Source organism: Apodemus sylvaticus, chromosome 21, assembly GCF_947179515.1.
Source record: "Apodemus sylvaticus chromosome 21, mApoSyl1.1, whole genome shotgun sequence".
Lineage (NCBI taxonomy): Eukaryota > Metazoa > Chordata > Mammalia > Rodentia > Muridae > Apodemus > Apodemus sylvaticus.
The window spans coordinates 4,143,791-4,168,505 of record NC_067492.1 but is presented as its reverse complement, the minus strand read 5'-3'; the positions used below and the strand labels follow the sequence as shown (position 1 = coordinate 4,168,505).

The window sequence follows — 24,715 nt, the reverse complement described above, 5'->3', positions numbered from 1 at the left end:
CTGTTTGCTGGACAGCTGCTCTTCCCAGGCTCTGTGGGCACCTGGTGGCACTTCCCCACCCCCACATGCAGCACAGACAAGCCTCCTCTGAAAGTGTGCAAACCATGAGCTTGTCAGAGGCTCCATGGTAAAGAGCTCAGAGCAAGCGGGCAGATGGGGCTGGAGACTGTTCTGTAGCTGATTTGGGCCAGGAAGCCCGGGAGGCTCACGGAACCTGAGCCAAAGAGAGAGTCTCCAGAAGGCAGAAGCGCCGAGGGAAAAGGGAAGAGGGTTTTCTCCTGAGCCCGGGAATGGCACTTTGGAAGCAGACACAGGACGTCTCTTTTGTATTCATCCCTTTAGCAGGCTGCTGCTGCATCTCCAGCTCTCTGTTTCTTGGCCTTTTTAAGGTCAAGTGTGTTGCCTGTCCCCTCAGGTTCTGGTCTACGCAAGGAGCACTTGGTGAGGAGGACAGAGCTGCCGGATTGCTTCCTGACTTGGCTGGGAACCTGAATGAGACAGGGGGATTGCTGTTAGCAGAGGTCCAGCATGGGCGGGTGGTAGTTGTGGCAGCCCAGCTGCGTGCCCAAGGTCGCTGGGAATCTCCAGGCTCCAGGATAATCTGGGAGTCTGAGATCAACTTGCCCATTACTGTCATTGTCAGAAGAGAAGAAAAAAGGAGGGGGGTGCTTTTAGCTGTCAGAATGTTCCCATTACACCCCCCCCACCCCCCCAACACTGGTCTCTGACCCACTGGCGCCTTTGATCATGTGGTTTAAATATCCCAGACAAGAGGGCAGAAAAGCTTGGTGGCATATTGAGGTCACATGGGGATTTCACGGGGAGCCTGTGGCATCAGGTCTGCTATGAAACTCTGTCTGTTCCGATACAGTCTGTGTGCTTGCGTGTCCACGTGAGCTGACTGATCACTCTGATGTGGCTCCCACTTGGGCCTTAGCCTTCTTGCACAGGTAAAAACATGGATCTGAAGCCGGGGGACACGCCTGCCAATGGGTCCAGGTTTGCTTGTTTCTCTCCTTGTCTCATCTCAAAGACTGTTCTTCCTCTGCGCTCTGGTGGGACCATCTGCCTTGTGGCTGGGAAGTGCGGACCTGCCAGGACGGTGACATGCAGCCTCCTCCAGCTGCTGCTGTGATGACTGAGTCTCCATTAGCCAGTCACCTGTGTCTGCTGGGCCTCCTAAGCCAGGCGAGTAACTTAGGCCGTGGACGAGTCCTAAATGAACAGTCATGGATCAACGCACTGTCTGCATTCAGCACAATCCGTTAGTGTCCCCCAGTTCAAACCCACCCCTCCTGCAGCCTGTCAGAAGTACACCTCGACCCTGGTGAGCCCTCATCAAATTTCTTTAGAAATTAAGCTCAATCTATGCTCCCATTAGAAGACTCCGGAGTAACAACGTGTGAAATGGAGGTTAATGTCCTCCGGCCGTTGCCTCCGTTTTGATGTTGATGATATAAGTGAGGAAAGCGAGTCTGGCGTCCATGGCCGCCGTTATCTGTCGTGAGGACGTGGACCTCCTGGAATCCTGTGGGAGTGGAGGGGCATTGACCTGGTGGTTTTCAGATAAGTAAGTGAGGCATGGAAACGCTAGTTTGTAGCAGGGCGTTGGTGGCACATGCCGGTAATCCCAGCACTCTGGGAGGCAGAGGCAGGTGGATTTCTGAGTTTGAGGCCAGCCTGGTCTACAGAGTGAGTTCCAGGACAGCCAGGGCTATGTAGAAAAACCCTGTCTCGAAAAAACAAAACAAAACAAAACAAAACAAAAAAAAAAGAAAGAAAACCAAATCCAAAAAACCAAACCAACCAAACAAACACACACACAAAAAAAAAAAAAAACAAAAAATGCTAGTTTGTGTGCTCAAGGCCCTTTCTAAGTTGCTGAGCTTTTCTGTAGCCAGTTGTTGCTGGACTCTTCCATAAATGGACTGTCTGTGACATTAATGCCCATGTGGAGAGAGGGTCTTTAACTTGGATATAGATGGGAAACTGAAACCTGACTCTCCTTCCCAAACGGTGGCAAGGATGCTGGGAACTGTCCTGCTCCGCACCCCACACAAGGACCAGCAGACTGTGGAATTTCTGTCTTCTGTGGAGTTGGCTTAGAGAGTGGCTAGATGAACTCTGAGGGACAGAGGGCACACAGAGCCCTGGGATCAGCCCGCAGACCGCTTCACAATAAGCCTGAGCTAGAGATAGACCATATACTGAAATGGGAACTTAAGAGTTCTTTGTAAAGTCAGGTGAGTTGGGTGGTGTTTTACTAAGGCAAACATGTGAAGGGTGTTTCATTGAAGCAGACACAGGAGAAGAGATGTTCTATTGAAACAAACATGTGAAAAGACATGTGATGGAGGATTCTTTCCTAGTCACATACATGTCTTGGTCTGCCTTATAATGTACAACTGAGCTCTTTTTGTTGGGACTCTACAGAGAGAAATGCTCCAAAAAACTTTTGGTGGTGTGTCTTGACTTCTTGTTGCTTGTGTGGACTCAGGCTGATTGGCAGCGTGATGTCAGCTGAGACAGACACATGTGTTCCGACAAGACACATGTTGAGACAAGACCTGTGGAAGACATGCAATGTTTGGAGCATGTAAATAGGACTCGACAGACAGTGACAGGGGCTGAGCAAGACTTGCTTATAGAGCTAGCTGTGTAAGCTTGTGGGTCTGCAGTCTTCACTGATTCTCCCTTCCCTGAGAGAGCAGAGCAGAGAGCTCTTCCTGGTGTTCCTGTTGGCCCTGGTCCTTTCTGCTGACTCAGCTGAGGTTGAGGGCTGGCTGTCTCTGCTAGGTCGTGCCACTGCTGCTGGTTCCTGTTTGCTATCCCATCTCTACCAAACTGAACTGCTGGTGTATCCGTGAAGTGTTTGCAAGTGGATCGAGCTGCCACTGCTGACTGAGAACTGAACTGCTGATTTCTAGACAACACAGACAGGAACTGTTCCAAAGAACCTTTCTAAACAGGTCCACTTCCCCCATGTCCTTTCTTTCCCACCACCTCTGGTGGGTGGTGGGCTAAAAGGGAAGTTAAAGCATTTAAGAACCATCATTAAAAATAAGCTTTGAAAAAATTCAAGATACAATACATACCTGAGTGTCTGACATCACAGGCGATGCCTATAGAGATTTCAAGACATCCGAATACACTGTCTCTATCATGTAATCAAGTCAATCCCTCATAGACGTGTCCACAGGCCAGGCTGTTTTGAGCAGTTCCTCAGTTGAGACTCCTGAGAAAAGTCTCCTTAAGTCCTGTCAGATGAGCAAAGCTAATCTAGACAGTGGCGGAGGTCTCTGGCCTGTGTGTTCTGTTCTGCAGCCAACATCAAACCCAAAGGAATTTCAATATTTATTTCTCATATTTAAACAAAATGGGACCGGGTATTTGGCTGTTCCAGTCAGGAGAGTGCTTACCGAGCATACACGGACCCATCCCTAGCACCACATGAACTGAGTAATCCTGGCACCTGTGTGAGGGAGGTAGGGGATCCAGAGTTCAAGGTCAACCTCAGCTACAAAGCAAGGACAAGGCCAGCCTGGACTACATAAGACCTGTTTATAAAACAAAAGCAAAATTAATATATTGTCACAGTCTCTTGGCGTGAGCTCCCCTTTCAAACCATAGGACTCTGAGGTCTTTCCAATTCCATCTGTGGAATCAAAACTTGAGTTTACACTCCCCTTATCTCTCCTCTTTGGTCTAAGGTATTATCAGTTAGCTCTGAATTTATCTCATGTTCCTGTGATAAGCAGAGTTGCTACACTTATCTCTGGGCCCTTTGGCGGAAAGGATATCAGCCAACAGACACCACCCAGAAATGGCGATATCAGGCTGGAACCTTAATCTACAACCTAACAGGCTCTATCTTCCATTAAGCTTGCACCTGCATTTTATTATATAGTCAAGCCAGTTATATATGACTCACAGAGAAAATGCATTTTATGATCTTGTTAGAAGAAATGGTCTCCCTGGGATCATTTTAAGCTAATAATTTCATACTTTCCTCCTCTGCAATACCTGGGACATTAACTTATTAGCCACTCTGGTGTCAAGCCTAATGTGTTTTAAATACTTAAAACAAATTCCAGGCAACACGGGGCCAGAGGCTGGATTTTCTGCCGGCATTGAGTGTTCTTGGTTACCAGGGGGAATCAGTCTTAGCAGACTGTGAGGGAAGGCTTGGCTGTTGGGCTCTGGTGCACAGGAAGCTTGGTTTCTCTCACAGAAGGGCGATCATGCCCGCTGGGCTTTGGAAGTCCTGATGTTGTGTTGAAATGTCCCCTTGGCTCACCCTGCTGGTGCTGGCTCTCTGAGAGGTGGGTCGTCTGTGGGCCGCAGGGGCTGTGGTTGTAGGTTGCTAGGGCCTCCTTGGAAAGGTCTTGTGATAGGAGGTGATCCGGTTTCCACAGGGTGAATAAGTCACCAGGAACAGAAGCACAGAAGCCTATTGCAAATTCCTGAACATGTGTTCACATGTGTGTGAGTGTGGCTGTGGATTCTCTATAAGTTTCCATGTGTTACTTGCATGTGCTTACATATGTGTGTACCTACATGTGTGTCTATGCACATGTTTATGTGTATGTGAACATCCAGACATCCGTGCTAGGTGTCTTCAGTCTCTGTTTATCTTATTTTTTCTGACTAATTGGCTGGTCAACGGGCTCCAGGGATCCACTTGTCTCTGCCCCTGTCAGCTGTGCAGTGCGGTACCTGGATCTTATGTGAGTGCTAAGGATCCAAACACAGGTTCTCATATGTGTGCAGCAAGATCTCCACATACTGAGCCATTTCCTAGCCCTCAAATCGTGTGTGTGTGTGTGTGTGTGTGTGTGTGTGTGGTGTCCTCACGCACCTCTGCCAGTGCATACATATGTCTTTCTCTAATGTTTGCCACCTTATTTTGTTGAGACGTGTCTCTCTGAATCCGAAGTCTGCAGCTTTGCCTAGGCTTGCTGTCCAGCGAGCTCCTACGATCTGCCTGTCTCCAGGGATATATGTGCACACAGCCTGACTTTTAAATGTCTGCTGAGGAGGTGGCCTCGGAGCCTCTTCTTTTCCCAGTGAGCACTCTCACGGACTGAGCCACCCCTGCAGATACCCTTTTTATTGACCCTGTAACCTCGGACATTTCCACCCACACTCCTGCTCCTGAATAGTGATTCATTATTTATTAATAAATGCCAAGACAATAAGCTAGGCTTGTTCCCCTGCCAGCTCGGAACTCAGTTATCTGGGTTCATTTATACTGTTCTGTGTCTGCCACATGGCTGGTTACCTCTCCTCAGTGTCATGTCTGACTTTCTCCAAGTCCTGGTGTCAAATCTTCCTGCCTGACTATTTCCCAGAGTTCCCCTCTCTGCTGGGTGTCCCACCTTCTAATCTTATTGGCCATCAGGTTTTTATTGACAGGTAATTCTTCCACATGGTACACAAAAGATTATCCCTGCATCTCTCCATGTTAGTCCAATAAAGGGCTCTTTCTCTAACATCCATAAACTATATACAATAAGAGCAATTATGAAAATGTCACAACAGAGATACCATCTTTTAAAGTTCCCACTTTTGGGGATTCTATATCCATCTGCCTTTTCTGTCCAGTGCGGTAGGTAGAATAATGGCCCTAGGATGTCCATGGGCGACTCTTCAGGACCAGGGATGATGCTCTGCTCCAAGGCCCGGAGACTGCATACGTCCGTGCATTGTGGATTCTGAAAGGAGACACCTCCTGGACTCTCCGGGAGGAAGGCTTTCTCAGGCTGGCTCAGGCAAGATAAAGTAGAAGAGGAGTTGGGTGAGGTTGCAAGTGTGAGCCACGCTGGCTTTGGGGATGGAAGGAGGGAAGACTTGTCCTGGATGTGGGTAGCACCATCCTGTGCAGTGGGTCCTGGCTAAATACAAGGAAACGAGTGAGAAGTCAGCTGCTGCTGCTCCTGCTCCTGCTCCAGATTTTCTGCCTCCTGCTCCACTGACATGTGGGGAGCAGTCCCAGCCATCTGCTCCCATCTCCATGAACTCTGCCATGCCTTCCCATCATGATGGCTACCACCCTCTTGATCAAGCCACAGGCCACGTTAAATCTTTCTTCTCAGACCTGCATTTTGTCACGTATTTGGTCAGAGCAATGGGTCATGAATGCAGATACCTAAGCATGCATTCAACGCCACACACTTCAGCCCTTCTCTGGCCTTCTCCATCCTCTTCTTGGCCATCGCCAAGAGAGGGGCCAACTGGTACCTTTGCGCTCTCTCTCTCTCTCTCTCTCTCTCTCTCTCTCTTTCTGTATGTGTGTGTGTGTGTGTGTGTAACTTTACCTCTACCATTCCACTGTGTGTACTACTACCTTATTTAAAAGGGCAGCCCAGCTGGGCAGTGGTGGCGCATGCCTGTAATCCCAGCACTCTGGGAGGCAGAGGCAGGCAGATTTCTGAGTTTGAGGCCAGCCAGGTCTACAGAGTGAGCTCCAGGACAGCCAGGGCTATACAGAGAAACCCTGTCTCCAACACCCAAATCCAAAAAACCAAATCCAAAAAACAAAAAACAATAAACAAACAAACAAACAAACAAACAAAAAAGGGGCAGCTCATCCCTACTGGGCTGCACAAGGTCATATTCTCTTAGCTTCTGCCACATGGTGTGGTCATTAACCTCTTTCACTAGCTACCTGAGCCCACTGCTGGAATACCAGCTCATGTCTCTTTTGATAGATGCATTTTTGTCTATTTATCATAGCTGACAAACATCAGAATCCTACCCGTTCTCATTACTGTTGAAGTCGTTGAGCGTGTGGACCGGTGCAGTCTATCGCCACAGTCTGCCAGTTCTACTTCTCAACTAGCACTGCGTGTGAAGCCACCTGTTCTGGAGCAGTGGTCCCGACGTGTGAAGGACCAACTCATGGTGGTGCTGTGACATTGAACGCAGACAGATGGATCCAGGATTGCAGAGTGTAGTTGGTTGGGCACTCACAGATGCATCTTTTCGAAGATGGCACGAGACCCCGGGGATCCTGGGATGCACTGATGTGGCCTCACCCAGGGTGGAGTGCACCTCCCTCGCTCAGAGCTCTCCCGCCCCCAGGGTGGGTTGCAAAGCTCCAAGTATCTCTACCAGAGATACTTGTTCACATGTTTACACTTTTCTCGTTAAACCATGTGAGGAAAAGTGACTGGCATCACTCGGTAGTGGTAGGGGTCACTCAGGTGTAGCTAGGGGTCACACTCGGTAGTGGTAGGGGTCACTCAGGTGTAGCTAGGGGTCACACTCGGTAGTGGTAGGGGTCACTCAGGTGTAGCTAGGGGTCACACTCGGTAGTGGTAGGGGTCACTCAGGTGTAGCTAGGGGTCACACTCGGTAGTGGTAGGGGTCACTCAGGTGTAGCTAGGGGTCACACTCGGTAGTGGCAGGGGTCACTCAGGTGTAGCTAGGGGTCACACTGTAGTGGTAGGGGTCACTCAGGTGTAGCTAGGGGTCACACCCGGTAGTGGCAGGGGTCACTCAGGTTTAGCTAGGGGTCACACTTGGTAGTGGTAGGGGTCACTCAGGTGGAGGTTATCACTCAAGATGGCTGCATTCATGTCACTGAACCAGACAAGTACCTTCCACGCATGGTCACATCTCAGACTCCTGCAGCCTCACTGTAATGCTCGGTAGGCAGATCCAGTTCAATCCAGCCACAATGCCCCTCACTGGACCAGGAGCATGCAGGCTGCCCTCCTATAGTAAAGACTTGAATGACCGCCAGGCAGAGGTGGTGCAGGCCTTTAATCCCAGCACTTGGGAGGCAGAGGCAGAGGCAGTTGGATTTCTGAGTTCAAGGCCAGCCTGGTCTACAGAGCGAGTTCCAGGACAGCCAGGGCTACACAGCGCCAGCTTCTCTGTTATTGGACAAAGGCACAGTCCCCACAGAGGACTTAACACAGATGTGCCCTCCGCCGCCTGCCTCACCCTTGTTTCTCACGGTGTCCCTTCATCCTTACTTTCCGAGATCATCCTGGGCGCTCCCAGGCCCACATCCCCCGCTCTTGCATGTGAGCTCTTGGCTGCTTGAGTAGAATCCAATTCTACTAAATTGCTATAGGCCACGCCCTCCTCCTCTTCCTTGTGTAGGGTTCAGTGCAGCGCGCCCCTTCACCTGTCCTCAGCCTCTGAGGAAACAGTCGCCCCCCACCCCCAGCCATCGTGTGGTAAAGACCCTGTAACCATGCCATTCTCTCATCAGTTCACAAGGTCCTCAGGGCCACAGAACGTACAGTACAGGAACGGCGGGGACCAGGAGAGCCACCTGGCACCTAGCAGGGACTCCGCTAGACACCTGCCGAGTGAGCGAATTGGTTTCTGTGGCTCTGTGAGTTGAGGCCAGGCTGTCGGACTAGCGAGCAAGACTTCTGCCAGTATCGATTTGCAGGCAGGACTCTACGTGTAAATGCATTTTGCTGTTCTGCCTTAGGACCCAATTTCTGAAAATTAGATTTTAAATGTCGTATCCTCCTCGCTCACTCCATGTGCTTTCAGACAACCAGCGCATAATACAAAATGAAAGGCGTGGAAAATGGACCCATTTAGTGTACTCTATTCGAAATCTGTTAGGCTATTTTTAAATTCTCATGAACCTTGTGCTCCTGGGGGTAGGCAGGAGAGGAAAAGAAGGATAGGAGGAGGGAGGGGAGGAGGGAGGGGAGGAGGGAGGAGAGGAGGGAGGAGAGGAAGGAGGGGAGGAGGGAGAAAGGAGCTGGCTGTAGCTAGTGGGATACTGCAGATTGTTTTGTGCTGTTCAGTTTCCATTTTAGAAGAAAACCAAATGTGATTTCTGAATTGAGAGACTGAATTGAGATTCTGACTGAATTGCTGCTCCCCTCCACTCTTGCTGAGGGGACCACAGGCTGCTTGTGTGCAATATGCTGAGCACGCTAGCCTCCATCCTGCCTCCCAACTGATCTGCTGCCCTGGCTCTGCCACAGGTGGGAAGCAGGTTCAGACAGGGCTGCCAGAAAGGTGCATAGAACTAGACTCAATTTGGAGTGTGATCTTTTTAAGGTGTATGTGGAGTATTTTATCAGTTTAGTCTCTCTGTGTGTGTGTGTGGTGTGCATCTGGGTGATATATATCTTTGAGTATATATATGTGTGTGTGTGTGTATCTGGGGGATGTCTTTGTGTGAGTCTATATATGTGTGTATGTATGTGCATGTATAATCTGGGTGATGTATGTATGTCTGAGTATATGTGTTTGCATATATATATATATATATATATATATATATATATATGCATATATATGTGTGTGTATGTGCCTGTACATCTAGGTGATGTATGTCTTTGTGTGAGTATGTGTATCTGCACGTGTGTGTATATGCATGTGTATGTGTACATGTATGTATCTGCATGTGCGTGCCTGTGTGTGTATGTTGATATCAGATGCCTTCTTCAGTCATTCTTCACCTTTTTTTTGAGACAGCTTCTCTCATAGAACCTGGAGCTCACCAGCTAGGCCAGGCTGGATGCCCAGTGCACCCAGGAACCTCTGTGTTCTCACGCTTGCACCGCAGACACGTCCCTCACTGGGGTCAGTGCACACTAGGGTCTTTGCTTTTTGCTGTAGAGTGTAAGTTAAACTCATAGTTATTGGAACTGTTCCTTCTGAAGGTTTCTTATTCCCATTCCTTAGCATTGTAGGGTGAGGGGCTGTGAACCTGCTGTCTATGTGATCCAGAGCAGGTGACATCGCTGCCTGGAGGGGCACAGTTTTCTCTTAGGATCCAAGTGCTTGTCATGTTCTTACCTCCTCCTCGGCTGGGCGAATCTCTGTGGAGGGGGCTCTGGCTGATTCCTTTGGTCTTTCCACAGCCAGCAGAGCTGGGGAAGGACTGCGCATCTTACACCTAAACAGATTCATTCTGATTCTGAATGTCTGTGACCACACCTATTCAAGCCACCACAGTAACCGGGATGGTTTGGAGATTTTAAAGATTCTGTAGGAGCCACAAGGCTAGAAAGCAAGATCTAGAGGACCAGAGAGGGTGCAGGTGGGTAGAATCGGGAGGACCAGAGAGGGTGCAGGTGGGTAGAATCGGGAGGACCAGAGAGGGTGCAGGTGGGTAGAATCGGGAGGACCAGAGAGGGTGCAGGTGGGTAGAATCAGGAGGACCAGAGAGGGTGCAGGTGGGTAGAATCAGGAGGACCAGAGAGGGTGCAGGTGGGTAGAATCAGGAGGACCAGAGAGGGTGCAGGTGGGTAGAATCAGGAGGACCAGAGAGGGTGCAGGTGGGTAGAATCGGGAGGACCAGAGAGGGTGCAGGTGGGTAGAATCGGGAGGACCAGAGAGGGTGCAGGTGGGTAGAATCGGGAGGACCAGAGAGGGTGCAGGTGGGTAGAATCAGGAGGCATTTGAGGAGGATGCCTGGGTAGTGAGCATGTGGGAGCCAAGTCATGGCCTTAGGACAAATGGTCTTGTGTTGACTCCAGAGGTAACAATGGAGGCATGGTGGGGGACAACGGGAGATGGTGGCCCAGCATGGGGGGGGAACAACAGAAGATGGTGGCCCAGCATCAGGGTGGGGAGAACAACAGAAGATGGTGGCCCAGCATGGGGGGGGAACAACAGAAGATGGTGGCCCAGCATCAGGGTGGGGGGAACAACAGAAGATGGTGGCCCAGCATCAGGGTGGGGGAAACAATGGAAGATGGTGGCCCAGCATGGGGGGTAACAACAGAGGATGGTGGCCCAGCATGGGGGGGAACAACAGAAGATGGAGGCCCAGCATGGGGGGGGAACAACAGAAGATGGAGGCCCAGCATGGGGGGGAAACAACAGAAGATGGAGGCCCAGCATGGGGGGGAACAACAGAAGATGGAGGCCCAGCATGGGGGGGAACAACAGAAGATGGTGGCCCAGCATGGGGGGAACAACAGAAGATGGTGGCCCAGCATGGGGGGGGGCAACAGAAGATGGTGGCCCAGCATCAGGGTGGGGGAAACAATGGAAGATGGTGGCCCAGCATGGGGGGGACAATGGAACATGGTAGCCCGGCCCAGGAGCTATCCAGACCCTTCTCTCTCCTCCTTTGCCTACATTCAGAGAGTCAGCTACGTTCTCATGCTGTCTTTGAGTAGATTGCCACTGCCAGCTGTCCTCACCCAGGCCTTTACTACTATCTTCAGAGACCAGCATTCTCCATAGTTGGTTCCGTCATGCTGGGACACTCCAGGAGGAAAGGTCTATGGGCTCAGGCCCAGGGCAAGTGTGGTGAGGAGCGGTCTGTTTCAGGCGTGCTGGCACATGGCAGGGTGGAGCGAGGAAGATCAGCAGCTGCACAGGGAGACGTCCATGTTCCAGGCTGTCTCAGTCAGGGTTTCTATTCCTGCACAAACATCACGACCAAGAAGCAAGTTGGAGAGGAAAGGGTTAATCCAACTTACATTTCCACACTGCTGTTCATCACTAAAGGAAGTCAGGACTGGAACTCAAGCAGGTCAGGAAGCAGGAGCTGATGCAGAGGCCATGGAGGGATGTTTCTTACTGGCTTGCTTCCCCTGGCTTGCTTAGCCTGCTCTCTTATAGAAGCCAAGAATACCAGCCCAGGGATGGCACCACTCACAAGGGGCCCTCCCCCCCTGATCACTAATTGAGAAAATGCCCCACAGCTGGATCTCACAGAGGCACTTCCCCAGCTGAAGCTCCTTTCTCTGTGATAACTCCAGCCTGTGTCAAATTGACACACAAACCCAGCCAGTACACAGGGTAAGGGGCAGCATGTTATGTGGAGACATGGGAGGGTAGCTAGAGTAGGCTCTTGGCCCTAGAATAGCTGGCAGCGTTTGGAAGCTCTGTTTTCCTAAGGCCTGCTGCTGTTGGGGGTTGCTCACTCGGAGCACTGTGGAGACAGATGTGCCTCCCGCAGCTGATGCAGAGCAAGAAGATTCCTCATGTTGCTGTACTTCATCCATGTGTTTGTGTGTGTGTGTCTGTCTGTGTATATATACATGTGCAGGTGGATGCTTGTGTATCAGTACACATGTAAAGGCCGGACAATAACTTCAGGCGTCCTTTCTCAGGATGCCTACTTTATGTTCTGAGACGGGGTCTCCTCTTAGCCTGGAGCTCATGGATCCTGCCAGTCTGGATGATCAGCAGGTACCAGGACTCGCCTGTGTCTGTGCCACCAGTGTTACAGTGTGCACCACCAGTTACAGCATTTTATATGGATGCTGGAGAGGAAGCTCAGGCCTCAGACATGTAAGCACATTATTAATAAAGCTGCCCCCAGCCCACTGACCCTGCACTCTTTCCAGTATTGCAGGGTCCCCCTCCTGGGGTGGTGGAGCGCAGCCCACAGAGTGGCGTGGCTGTGGTATTCCCGCTAGGAGGACAGCGGGATTTCCCTCATGAGTCAGAATCTTTTCAGCAAAACCCACTGTGGTGCTTCTGGGCAGCTGGGCGGTGACTCCGTACACATGGCAAAGCCTGGGCTTTGGTATCTCTGAGCTGCGGTGGAATTTCTCCTTTCTCTCCTCAGAACCCTGGGCCTTAAATCCCTATCCTCAAAGGGATTCAGAGCAGCCCTGTGAGAACAGTAATGATGTGCAGAAATTGTCCCGCCAGCGCCCAGGGTGGGCTTGCTTTCCCTCGCTAAGAGGATAAAACACGGATTTGTTTTCCCACCGCAAATATTTTAAGATCCTTTTCCATCTCAAAAGAAAGGTGCGGATTGCATGCCTTGATCCATCTGACAAAAGGGAGTGAAGAGAATTATAATTATGTCTGTGTGTGCACATGCCTGCACGCTCACATAGCACGCATGAGCAGGCGTGTGCACATGCCAGCATATGGGTTCATTGAGTGCAAACATGCTTGTAAACTTACAAGAACATATGTGTACGTGAAGCAGGCACATCCATGTATAAGCACATGAGCAGGTATGCATGTGGTCAAGCCTGCATATGCATATATATGTACACATGCATGCATCCACGCACTTGTTGACAGAAGAAAATACAGAGTATGTTTTCTCACACATATGTTGCTAGGTAAGGGAAATAAACCAACATTGTAAGCAACTTTCAAAATACTGTAAATTAATCTCTAGGTCACAACTTCAACGCATTCAAATGCGCCGGGAAGCAGAAAAGCAGCTCCAGGAAACTGCTGCTGTCAGCAGGGATGGAGGACGGGCAGCCCGTCTCTCCATCAAGGGAACATTTGGTGAGGATGCGCGGCAGGCTGGAAGTGAAGCCGTTTAGTGCTGAGAGCGTTAGCGTTTTTCTGACCTGCTCCATACTCTGTGAGCAGTTGGCTTTGGTTGTGTCCTTGACGCTTGCTGACCTCAGGCTGTGTGTGCTTGAAGGACGTCAGGAAATGGCTTGGAGGAAACTTGGGTGGATCCGGCAAAGTGGGGATCACCAGGTCCTGTGATACCCAATTAGCTGGTGACAAACTTGGCAGGTGGAGTCTGGACTTTATCCCTGCACAGCCCAAGCTCACAGCAGCTCCCTGACCTCCACAGGCTCCTTTCCTTCCCGCTGTCCCCCCTTCTGCCTCTGCTGTGAGCATCAGAAGGTCGGCATTGTCTTGAGGTGTGCACTGGGCTCGGGGGACAGTCTGGCACAGGGGAGTTCAGCCTCCCGACACCCCACAGGGTAGATTGGAAGCTGAGCATGAGTATTGGCTGTTCTTCCTTCCCGAACAGGAAGGTTTCAGAGTAACCCTGGACCGTTCTGCTCCGAGGATGTTTTCACACGGTGGTCTTTGATGCTACTTACAGGCTTACGGTGTGAGGTCCTACCTGGCTCAGAGAAAGACGCAAGAGGGACTCCAGCCTTAGATCCACTCACGTGTGTGGCTGTGATAGCGTGATGGGGGCATGGAGCCTGTCCTGCCAGGCAGACTGTGTCCTCTAGTGACCCCATCCTACTTCTGTGTGTGATCATGTGCTCCACCAAATAATCAATGCAGGCTGGGGGAGATGACTGGGAGACTAGCGGGAAGGTGAAGTGAGCCCACAATGCCCAGTATTCATGTTACATGCCATGGCTGTTCTAAATTACCCATGCCCACTCAGGCACCAGGAAAATCCTCCAAGACCTCTCTCTCAGGTCCCTTCCTCCAAGTCTCTTTTCTCCCCCTCAGAGGTAGGCCTTAGGCCTTACCTCCCTCCCCGAGGGACCCAGAAGGTCTGCTGCCCGGAGTGGCTCTCTCTGAGGCTCACTCTCGCTTTTGTGGTCACCCTGTGATGGCTCCCGCCACTGGTCTGCTTTGCTTTCTTTTCTTTTGGGACAATATTTTTTTTTATTCTGTGAACATTCCATACATTTACACAATATGTGTACATGGATGTATACATGGCTCATGGCCATCTATCCTGCATCCATTCAGTTCCCTAAGGTGCCCTGGTTCTCAATTTCTTCCAGCTTCATATCTTCTTATTTTATTAATAACTCCCTGAGTCCAGCTAGCACCACCCATCTGTAGATGAATATGTGGCCTTCCGCTGGCCATAAACAACCAACCAGTGACCACCTCCTCAAAGGGTGGTGACTCTCCTTACCCTCCTCCCTCAATATCGATCAACTTGCCACAGCTCCTCCAATATGGGCAGGGCCTCCAAGGCCTCCCCGTCATATAGGAATTTTGTCTGGCTTGATCTTATGTGTCTCCGGTAGGTGACAGTAGCTATTACGAGTTGATGTGTTACAACAGTCGTGCTGAAATCAGTACCAATATCCAGAAATCAGTACCTCACAGGTCCCATCCCCATCTTCTCTCCTGTGGAGTTTGGGAATTTGATGTTGACTGCCCATCCATGGCTGATCACTCAAGAGTTATCTAGACTCTGCTATTGGACCAGTTCTAAGCAGCCTGACTTTCTTGAGTCCATCGTGATATGGTTTTCATGGTGCCGACAAAGGATCTGGTATGTCAGCCGTGTTAGCTGGAGCTCCAGAGAGACACCCTTTCTGTTAGCACATCTTCATTCTCTGGGACCCACAGCCAACCATTGTCTTTTCTCTCTGCAAATCCCCTCACTAGAGGAGCAGACAGGGCAGCTCGAGTAGCAGCCCACAATCTGAGCAATGCTTTGCAATGTTCAGTACAGCTTGGTGACGCTTCTGGCTCTGGAGACACTCTATAAGGAGTATCTACCAACCCGGGAGGGTGATGAGCTTCCAGCTTCAGGTTCTCTCTCAAGAGCTCTATCCAGTCAGAACCACCCGTACCACTGCAGTCCTGACTACTCTGCAGGCACGAAGAAGCAGTTGAACAGCTGCTGTGTGGCCACAGGCTCAACACACACAGCCTGGAAGAGTGAACCAAGATGAATATGAACGTTAAAACATGGAGGCCGGGGGATGGCCTGTGGTGGCGCTCATATCCTGCCTTTGAGTGTGATATTAGACGCGTGTGGAACGGCTTGGCAGAAAGGATTTTCCCAGCCCTCCGGGGCCTGTACAGTCACCTTCTGTTTCATGTGCCACGACAGCTTGGCTTCAGGATCATCGCCCTCAACTTCTGCCATCCCCGGGCTTTTGAGTTGCTGGGATCCACACTGCATTTCCGTACATGGTTTAATTTTCCAGACAAACTTGGAGGATGGCAAGTGGCTTGGATATCTGAAATTTGTCAGGATTCCAGTTTTGCTTTGGTTTTCTCATCTTCCTTCTGAATTTTTTTGTTTGTTTGTTTTTACTAAATGGAAGTTAATTTTTGGCTAAATCGGTGCTGGAGTATTGAGCTTTGAAATCTGATAACTTACTTTTACTTCTGTTATGGAATGTGTGTGTGTGTGTGTGTGTGTGTGTGTGTGTGTGTGTCTGCATCTAAAGAAAAGGTATATATATACACACACAGGGAAACATACACATAAAATAAAAACAAGTATGGTTAGAAAATGTAATAACAGCTGGCTATAGTGGCACGTGTCTTTAATCCCAGCACTCAGGAGGCAGAGGCAGGAAGATCTCTGAGAGTTTGAAGTCACCCTGGTTATAGAGCAAGTTCCAGGCCATCCAGGCTTCTACATAGTGAGACCTGTAAATAAATAAATAAATAAAAGTAGGTAGGTGTGGCACTCACCTTTGACATCAGCACTCAGGAGGCAGAGGCAGGCAGATCTCTTGAGTTTGAGACAATGAGTTCAGGACAGCCAGAGCTACATAGAAACCCTGACTCAAAAATAAAAGTGAAAATAAAAAATAAATTGATTTAAACTAAAAAAAAAGCAAATGTACCAGCTTGTTAGCTAGTTAGCCTGGCCCTCTGGGTGCCTTGATGCTAGATACTCTCTATACTTAAGTAACACCAAGCACAGGAGGCTGGGGAGATGGCTCGGTAGGTAAATTACCTGCTAAGAACACAGGGAGACCAGAGTTCAACACCAGCACTCATGTAAAAGCTGGGCGGCATGGTGGCAGCTCTTGCCATTCCAGAGCTGGAAAGGCAGGATTCCCCAAGGCTCACTGGAGAAGAGGTCAGTCAAATCAGAAAACTCTGGGCTCAGGAGAGGACCCAGTCTCAAAAAGTAAGATGGAGAGTGACTGAGGAAGACACATGATAGCTACCTCTGTCTTCTTCACATACATATGCACACATATGCACACACATGCACACACATGAACATGTATATACACATGTACACACATGCATATACATGCACACATATACACACATACACATGCTCATATACATAAGCACATGCACATACACACAACACACAAGCACGTGCAACCCATGCACATACACGCGCACATACACAAGCACATGCACACACACACACGCACACACATGCACATACACACACGTATGCATACACACACACGTATGCATATACACACATGCACATACACACACATACACATGCACATGCACACATATACACACATACACACATACGTGCACACACACACCCACAAGCACATGAACACACACATGCACACACAAATAATACTAGATATAGTGCCTTACATGAAATGGGCCCTAGGTTAAACACCTTTAACACAGACCTATGCTCGTGGCGTGTATTCTGCTAAATATTTTCACAAATCTGCCATATTCAATTATCAATTAGCTTCCACTTAATTTGGAGTCATTAAACTAATTATTCGAATTCCATTCTAATAGTAGCATAATCTGAATACTGGATTCAGTTGGCAAGTAGGGACTACTGCTTCGCGTCTCTCCCCTGTAAGAGCCTGAGGGCCCCTGGCTGTTCCCTTTGGCATCCCCTGAGCATCCTCCCTTGTTCTGGGGACCACCAGTCTTTAGCAGACTCAGGATGGACAAGCAGGGACATGAGAAGACAAGATGGACCCTGTTCTCAGCCAGTGTTGGTACTTAGACTCCGTGTCCACACTCTGGCCTGATTTGAGGGTTGTGAACTGACTACGCATATTGCAAGGTGCTCTTAGACTGCCTAGTTCAGTGCAGTGGGCTTCAGTGTGGTGGCGGCATGTACTCAGGGGCAGGAGACTCTTATCCCAACATCGATCTGCCCAGGTATCAGCCTCCAGGCTAGTTGGAAAGCACAGGAAGCCATTTGAACATCCCCAGAAACGTCATCAGGCCATGAGGCCACAGAAACTGAGGTATTAGTTACATTTCTGCTGGCAGAACTTCAGGGGAAAAGAGGTCTCTTCATATTTTCATATAATAGTTTTATTAACCCTTTTGAGAATTTCTTACAGCGTATTTTGATCATATCCATCCTTGTTTTGCCCAGAGCCACCTTCCAGACAATTTTATTTTGACTCATGGTTTCAGAGACCATCATGGTGGGCCAGGCTATTGTGGACACAGGGGTGGCTGTGTCTACAGTCATCCTGGTGGGGCTGGGGGGTGGGGCAGAAAGGGGATGGCTGAATCCATAATCATCTTGGTCAGGCTGAAGCAAAAGCATTAACTTCAAGGCACACCTTTGGCAACAGACTTCCCTTTGAACACACTCTCTAGCAGTGTGAGCATGGGGCTCAGATTCTTACATATTGGTGGATCAGGAAGAAGAAAGCTTGGGGTGGAGTCAGAAGCAGGTACCACTGGCAGAGCTGGCAACAGGGACCCACTTCTGATAGCTGGAGACCAAGCATTCAAACAGCAGTCCTCTGGAGGGCATTCCACATCTGAAGCTTAACGTGGAGTCTAGCATTTAGTATCTAATTTGTTTACCAAAGTATTAGTTTGAAAGCCCAGTTTGTTTATAAACAGTGAGTGCATACCAGTTTTCATTAACAGAGGCTATCTGTTTTAGAAGGGAGGTGTTGCCATGCACAGTGACGGGCTGACAGTGATACCTGTGACAGTATCAAGCCAGGGTGGCCCAACCGGCTGCAGCTCCGCACGATTGGAGCCTCTGCATACCTCCAGTGCACGTCTCCAGGCAGCCACTCGGATGGACTTGCGGGCCTTCCAAACACAACATGCTGTTATCATTAGACCCTTGACCAACCATCCTTTGTTTTCAGCTGTTAAATGAGCGTTTGTGGTTTTTCTCTCAGTTTGGGCTACAACTGTGCTCATGTTGGGTTTTTCTTGCAGAAACTCGCGTGAAGGCAAACACTGCAAAGTCCATGGAAGTGCTGGAGGGTCAGCTGAACAGGTAAGGGGGGGTGGTTCTGCCCTACAGACTCTGGGTATATCTGCTTGCTTTATTAGAATTCAGTGAAGGCAAGGGAAGGGGCCAGTCAATCTTTATAACACAATAACAAAGAAAGCAGGAAAACACCCGGCACCCCAGGGGAGGAGCAGGTGCTGCTCCAACATCTCTTCTCTCTCGCATAGCCCAGGCTCCCCTTTGACAAAGCAAATAGATTAGAATGTTTAAAAGCATCTTGGCAAGAATGCAGGGCAGCTCTCACATCTCTGGAATAAGAAAAGCCTCTTTGGGACACTGAGCAGAGAATTCACGCTGGCTGCCTGACTGCACGGCTGCCTGACTGCGTGGCTGCCTGGCTACAGGGTCTGCTTTTGCTTTCGGGGGTCTTAAGGACTGTGAGTCAGTTTACACGCAGAACAATGCAGGAATCTGCATTGTTGGTTCTGTTCTGAATCCCAAATCAAAACCAGCATGAAAATTCCTGGTTGTTTCTTTTTCTTCTTCTTTTTTTTTTCTTTATAAACCCAATTAGGAATTCAGATCGGAGGAGCATTAGGGACTCTGCAGCCGTCAAGCTGTCTCTGGTTTGCTGGGATGTCTACTTCTGGAAATAAACCCCAGCCAGCGGGATCTGGTCCTAATTAAGGGAACAAGTTCCACAATGTCGTCTGCGCCTTTCCTCCCTGGCAGCCACTTTGGTTTTATGGAAGCATCTTGCTACTATTTTGGAAATTGCTAAGTGGCTCTGGAACAGATTTGCCTTAAACCTTTGTCTGCCAGGACAGTGCCAAGGCCTCTCCCTTCAGGATGCTGGGGTTTGGGATTAGCCTCAGGTTGCAAGCCAAGTCCCTCCACCCCACCAACTGACCTTGCCACACCTAGTCTTGGAAAAAGCCCTGTCAGAGCTGGTCATCATGGACTGGGTGTCAGGAGTGTATGCAGGGGCTTGGGTCCAGGGCTGGCTTTCCTGCCATGTACTGGGAGGGGCGTCCCGACATGCCTCTCTCCATCTTATTCCTGATACCCTCTTTTTCAGGCATGCAGGCCACCTGAGGTATGACTTACAGTCATCTTAGTCTCTTGGAGAGACCTCTGCGGGCCCATGCTGAGGCATCCCTTCCCCCTGAGGTACCAGCCTTTCAACAGATATAGCATAGAATAGAGTTTATTTAGGGCTTGGGGAGGGGAGTTGAGGGAGTAGAGACGGAGAAAGGCAGAGAGGGAGAGAGGACCATCTTAGGACTCCTGGAGCATAAGTACTGACAGACAGACAGACACCTCCGCAAATGAAGCCCTGTACCTATGACCTACTAACCCTCAGGAAGAATTGGCCATCTTCCCCCCTATTTTTTCTTTATTTGCTCTTCCGTTATATCGGTTGATCTTTTATATCAAGATATAGGTTATATAGATGTAGATATAAAGATATATAGATGATATACAGATAGATATAGATATAAATACAGATACAGATATAGATGATATAGATATAGATAGAGAGAGAGATAGAGATAGAGATAGAGATGGAGATAGAGATATATAGATATAGGTATATCTAGATATAGGTATAGATAATGTCCAGACCCATGTGCCTTGGCATCCCATCTTTGTGGCACACAGTAGAATGTCAAAAACCACAACGAAGCCACTCCAAGGAGCCCCGCCCACTCAGTGTCCCCTTCTGGCTGTTACAGAAGTAATGGCAAACATGGCTGCGTTGGTTTAGCTCTTTCCCTCAGGGCAGAAATTGGCTTTAACTTCCATCTTCTCAGTTGTCACACATTTTCTGTTAGCCTTCAGAGTGAGTCAAAGGAAATATTAAAGAATTCTAACTTTTTGCCTGCGGTTTCTTCCTTCCTTCCTTCCTTCCTTCCTTCCTTCCTTCCTTCCTTCCTTCCTTCCTTCCTTCCTTCCTTCCTTCCTTCCTTCCTTCCTTCCTTTCTTTCTTTCTTTCTTTCTTTCTTTCTTTCTTTCTTTCTTTCTTTCTTTCTTTCTTTCTTTCGAGGGTCTCTTTCTGCATCCTAAGTGTGCCTTGAACCCAGGCCCTCTCACTCCAGGCTCCCACGGCTGAGATTACAGGTGTCCACCACAACTTTTCTTGGCTCAGGGGTTTTTACTGTGGTGCAAGAAAGACAGCTCAGTTGGTAAAGTGCTGGCTTTGAAGCCATGAGGAGCTGTATTTGATCCCTAGACTACAGGCTGAATAGCAAGCCAGCTTGATGGTGTGCCCTTGAGACTTTCAACTACGCTGGCAGGGACAGGTGGAATCCTTGGGGGTCACTGGCCAGCCAGTCTAGACTGATTGGTGAGTTCCCAGCCAGTGAGACACACACACCAAACTCAAAAGAAACAAAACCAAAACCAAAACAAAACCAAGAAACCAGAAGATCATCAGTTTCTACCCAGTGATTGACACAGAAGTCCCCCCGCTCTCTCCCTCCCTCTCCCCCCACCATCTTCCCTCTCCCCCTCCTCTCTCTCCCTCCTTCTCCCTCCAACTCCCCCACCCTCGCCCTTTTGTAGGTGAAGCACATGTATTACAACAATCTCATCTCTTATGCCCATAGCCACTGTGATATAGAAAATTCTTATTGTTCAATGAAAAACCAGCCCCTCGGGCTGACAGGGGCCAAGCCTCACCTGCCCCCGCCCAGGATGTGTACACTGTCTTTGTACATACCCACAGAGCCCATTGTGTGCATGGTTGGAGGGGAACATCCTTTATCTTTCTAGACTCTCTGAGCGCTCTGCGTGCTGTTTTCCTGGACTTGGTTCTGAAGCTGTTGCTGAGAGGCATCAATGCGGTTTAGTGGCTGTTGGTTTATTCTTGTGTCCTTGAGCTCTGCTTCAGTTCTCGAGTGTTTACTCGAGGGTGAGTCCTACGTTCACAGTCAAAGCAGAAAAGATGTGGGCGGGCTTTGTCTCTGGATGTGAGGTTGCTCAGAGACCCCTGTGCGTGACTCTGTCCCGTGGTGGGAAGGAACACTCGGGAACTCGGGTGTCTTATCTCCAATTTATTTTGAAATTAAGAGCTTGATAACCTATTTCTAAAGGAGATCCGGTTCTTAACAGCAACAAACTCTAATGTTTACCTACTAATTATCTGGAAGTTTTTGCGAGAATGCCCTCACAGGCAATGGTAGACAGGTAGGTTACCTCAGCTAACATCCCCGGGGGCTTCAGCAGAGCTGAGCAAGGACAGGGGACTTCGTGGAGTGTCTCCCAGGGCCGCCGGACACGCCTCTCAGCCTCCTCACACCAACAGTCTGCCTTCGAGCTGGGCCATAGCAGAGGGAGAAGTCAGCAGAATGGGAGAAATCGAGGCCTGGCAGCACCCCCAAGGCTCCCAGAGTCTTCACCCACTGCTATAAGCAAGTGTTCCCTCAGGACGCCTGCTCTCTGGTGGCAAGAGTCCTCGGGACAATTCAGAAAGAGAGCTCTGAGCGCTGGCCAAGAAACTCAGCTCTCCTGATAGATTGGCTCAGAAGCCACTAGTCCCTCATTAGCAAAGCATCACAGGTGGTAAGCAGAGTCCACCCTGATGTTCTCAGTATTACAAACTAGAATGAAGCACCGGCCACAGAAATTGGCCTGAGGATCTCGTCTCTATTGAAATGACCTTTATCACAGGCCATCTTAAGGCTCCATCTCTAACACAGGGCAGAAAACCTCCGAGCAAATCATACATGTCTGCTTCCATCCTTGAAGAAGGTTACTGCAATGTGCACCCTCAAATCTGGGGTCACAGTGGAGGTGTCATTCAGAGATGGGCTTCTGAGGGAGCCTCTTGGACCATCTCTCCTGGTTGCTGTGAAACCGGGGGTAGAGGGCACAAAGGCTTAAAGCCCGGGCTTGGGGATAAGACTGTCTAGATCTGAGTGTGATCCCTTTTGAGCTGCGGCTGTTCACTCCACAATAAATCTCTCCAAGCCCCCTTTTTCTATCGTAAAAATGAGACAATTGCAGGAGAAGATAAAGGATGCTTCTTATATGCAATAATGACTGGATAAATGAGAGCTATTATTCATCGGTAGCAGTATAAAAACCACAAAAAAAAAATGTTGGCGTAAAAAAGATGTGCTTTGAGAGGCGGGCACTGGCTCAGCCAGTGGAGTGCTTGATGTACAAACACAAGGACCCGAATCCAGGCCCCAGAACCCACAGTTTAAAAAGCCAAATGTAGGGGTACAGGCTTTAATCTCAACCCTGGGGAGGTAGAGACGTGAATATGTATGGGGCTACTGGTCCTGCCCGCTTTTTAAGTTTCAAGTCAGTGAGAGACCCTGTTGTGTTTTATAGAAAGAAAGAAAGAACGAAAGAAGGAAAGAAAGAAAGAAAGAAAGAAAGAAAGAAAGAAAGAAAGAAAGAAAGAAAGAAAGAGGAATATAGCCAGGAATATGTTTGGTAGAGTGAGGTGTGGTGCAGGGGAAGCGGGTGCCTCTCCGGGCCCATGCCGGGGCATCCCTTCTCTCTGAGGTATCAGCTACAGGATAGTGTCCTATAGAATAGAGTTTATAGGGCATGGGGAGGAGAGTTGAGGGAGGAGAGACAGAGAAAGGCAGAGAGAGAGAGAGAGAGAGAGAGAGAGAGAGAGAGAGAGAGAGAGAGAGAGAGAGAGAAGGAGACAGCCATGAAAATGTGGAGAAAGGGAGAAGGGGAGAATGAGGAGAGAAGGGAGAGAGAGGGAAGAGAGTAAGAGAGAGAGGAGGGGTCAAACAGCCTCTTTTATACTGAGTCAGGCATCCCCGGCTATTACCAGGTAACTGTGGGGCGGAACCTAGAAGAAATGCTGACAGGCCCCATCTTAGAAAATACGGTGGCCGTCAGCTGAGTTTTCCTCTGGCCTCTCCACATACACACATCCACATGCACACACGAGAACACTCAACACAATTCCATGTTGAACAAAAAAACCCCACACACAAACCCTTATTTTCTAAAAGCAAGAGAGACTCTCCTGCCTTCCTAGTGAGTCTAAAGGTTGCAGCAAGTTCTCAACCTCCATTATTGTAAGCAGACTGCTCTTTCTGTTGCCTGCCCTCTGGACAGCTCTGCAGAGGGCAGAAGGAAAAGATGCGTGAGTCCTTGTCAGTCGCTCTGGTGGAGACCGAGAGCCTGCAGTGGTTCCCACACGTAGCATCGTAGCATCAGCTGGCTGAGGTCCTAGAGTCACCTGCTGCCTTCACAGCACACACCTGGCACTGGAGCTCATGAGCTGGAGAGCCCTGACCTTGTGTATCACTGGCCCAGGAATCAGCTGTTTGTGTCTTCTGAGCTTTGCATCTCTGCATAGTGTAACCCTCTGCTGACGTCCAAGAGCACTTGGGGTTGCCACAGCTCCCCATTTTATCTACCTCTCTTTCGGTAGTTCCCAAAGACAGTGGAAATGTCACCTAAAGAAGCAGAGGCCTGAGGTAACCCTGGGCGTCATGCCAGGAGGACTGCCGTGTGACATGGTGTCAGCCCTGAGTGGACCCTTGCTAGGAAGGGCCCATTACTGACATTATTTTCCTTGTCCTTGACTTATAATTATTACGTGGATGTGTGGTCATTTTTGGAGCTAGCCTATGTTCCGTGGCTTTTCGTGGGGAAATCCAAACAAATGCCCACTCACCCCAGCTAGGGCCTCCAGGACAGTAGTTCTACCCACGTCCAACTTGGTGGAGTGATGGGTTTACTTGTAGGAGTGTGAGTGGGGGTTCCTCATAAGAACACGGCAGCTTTCGGGCAGCTATATCAACAGTATCTGCCACTTGACTGCTAACCCTTAGCCATTCCTAGGAAGGGGCCACTTGGGGGAGAGGATGTGGTGGGCCGATCTCACACGGGTCAGCATAGGTGCCCTGAATCAAGGCAATAAAGCCATGCCACACCAGAGGACACTTCCAAAAACTACTTCACTCCCAGCCTTCATATTCCAGGGTGGCTTTCACACATTCCTGGGTGTTGTGGCGCATCCTGTAATCTTAGTGCTTGCAAGGTGAAGGCTAAAGAATTAGGAGTTCAGAGTCAGCCTTAGCCACATGTTGAGTGCAGTGAGTTTGAGGCTAGCCTGGACTATATGAGACACTGTCTCAGAAAAGGCACACGCACAAAAAGAATTATTAATTGCCTGGGAGTGTTCAACCTCGG

General features: G+C 49.4%; 1 protein-coding gene across 2 annotated transcripts in view; it reads left to right on the top strand.

The window, feature by feature from the left end:
* Disc1 (DISC1 scaffold protein) overlaps positions 1-24,715 on the top strand; it is a 211,066-nt gene that overhangs the window by 147,209 nt on the left and 39,142 nt on the right. For both annotated transcript variants that reach the window (XM_052166730.1, XM_052166729.1), the window contains exon 10: positions 18,526-18,586. In XM_052166730.1, coding sequence (XP_052022690.1) covers positions 18,526-18,586 — 61 coding nt within the window. The remainder of the gene's footprint in view (positions 1-18,525; positions 18,587-24,715) is intronic.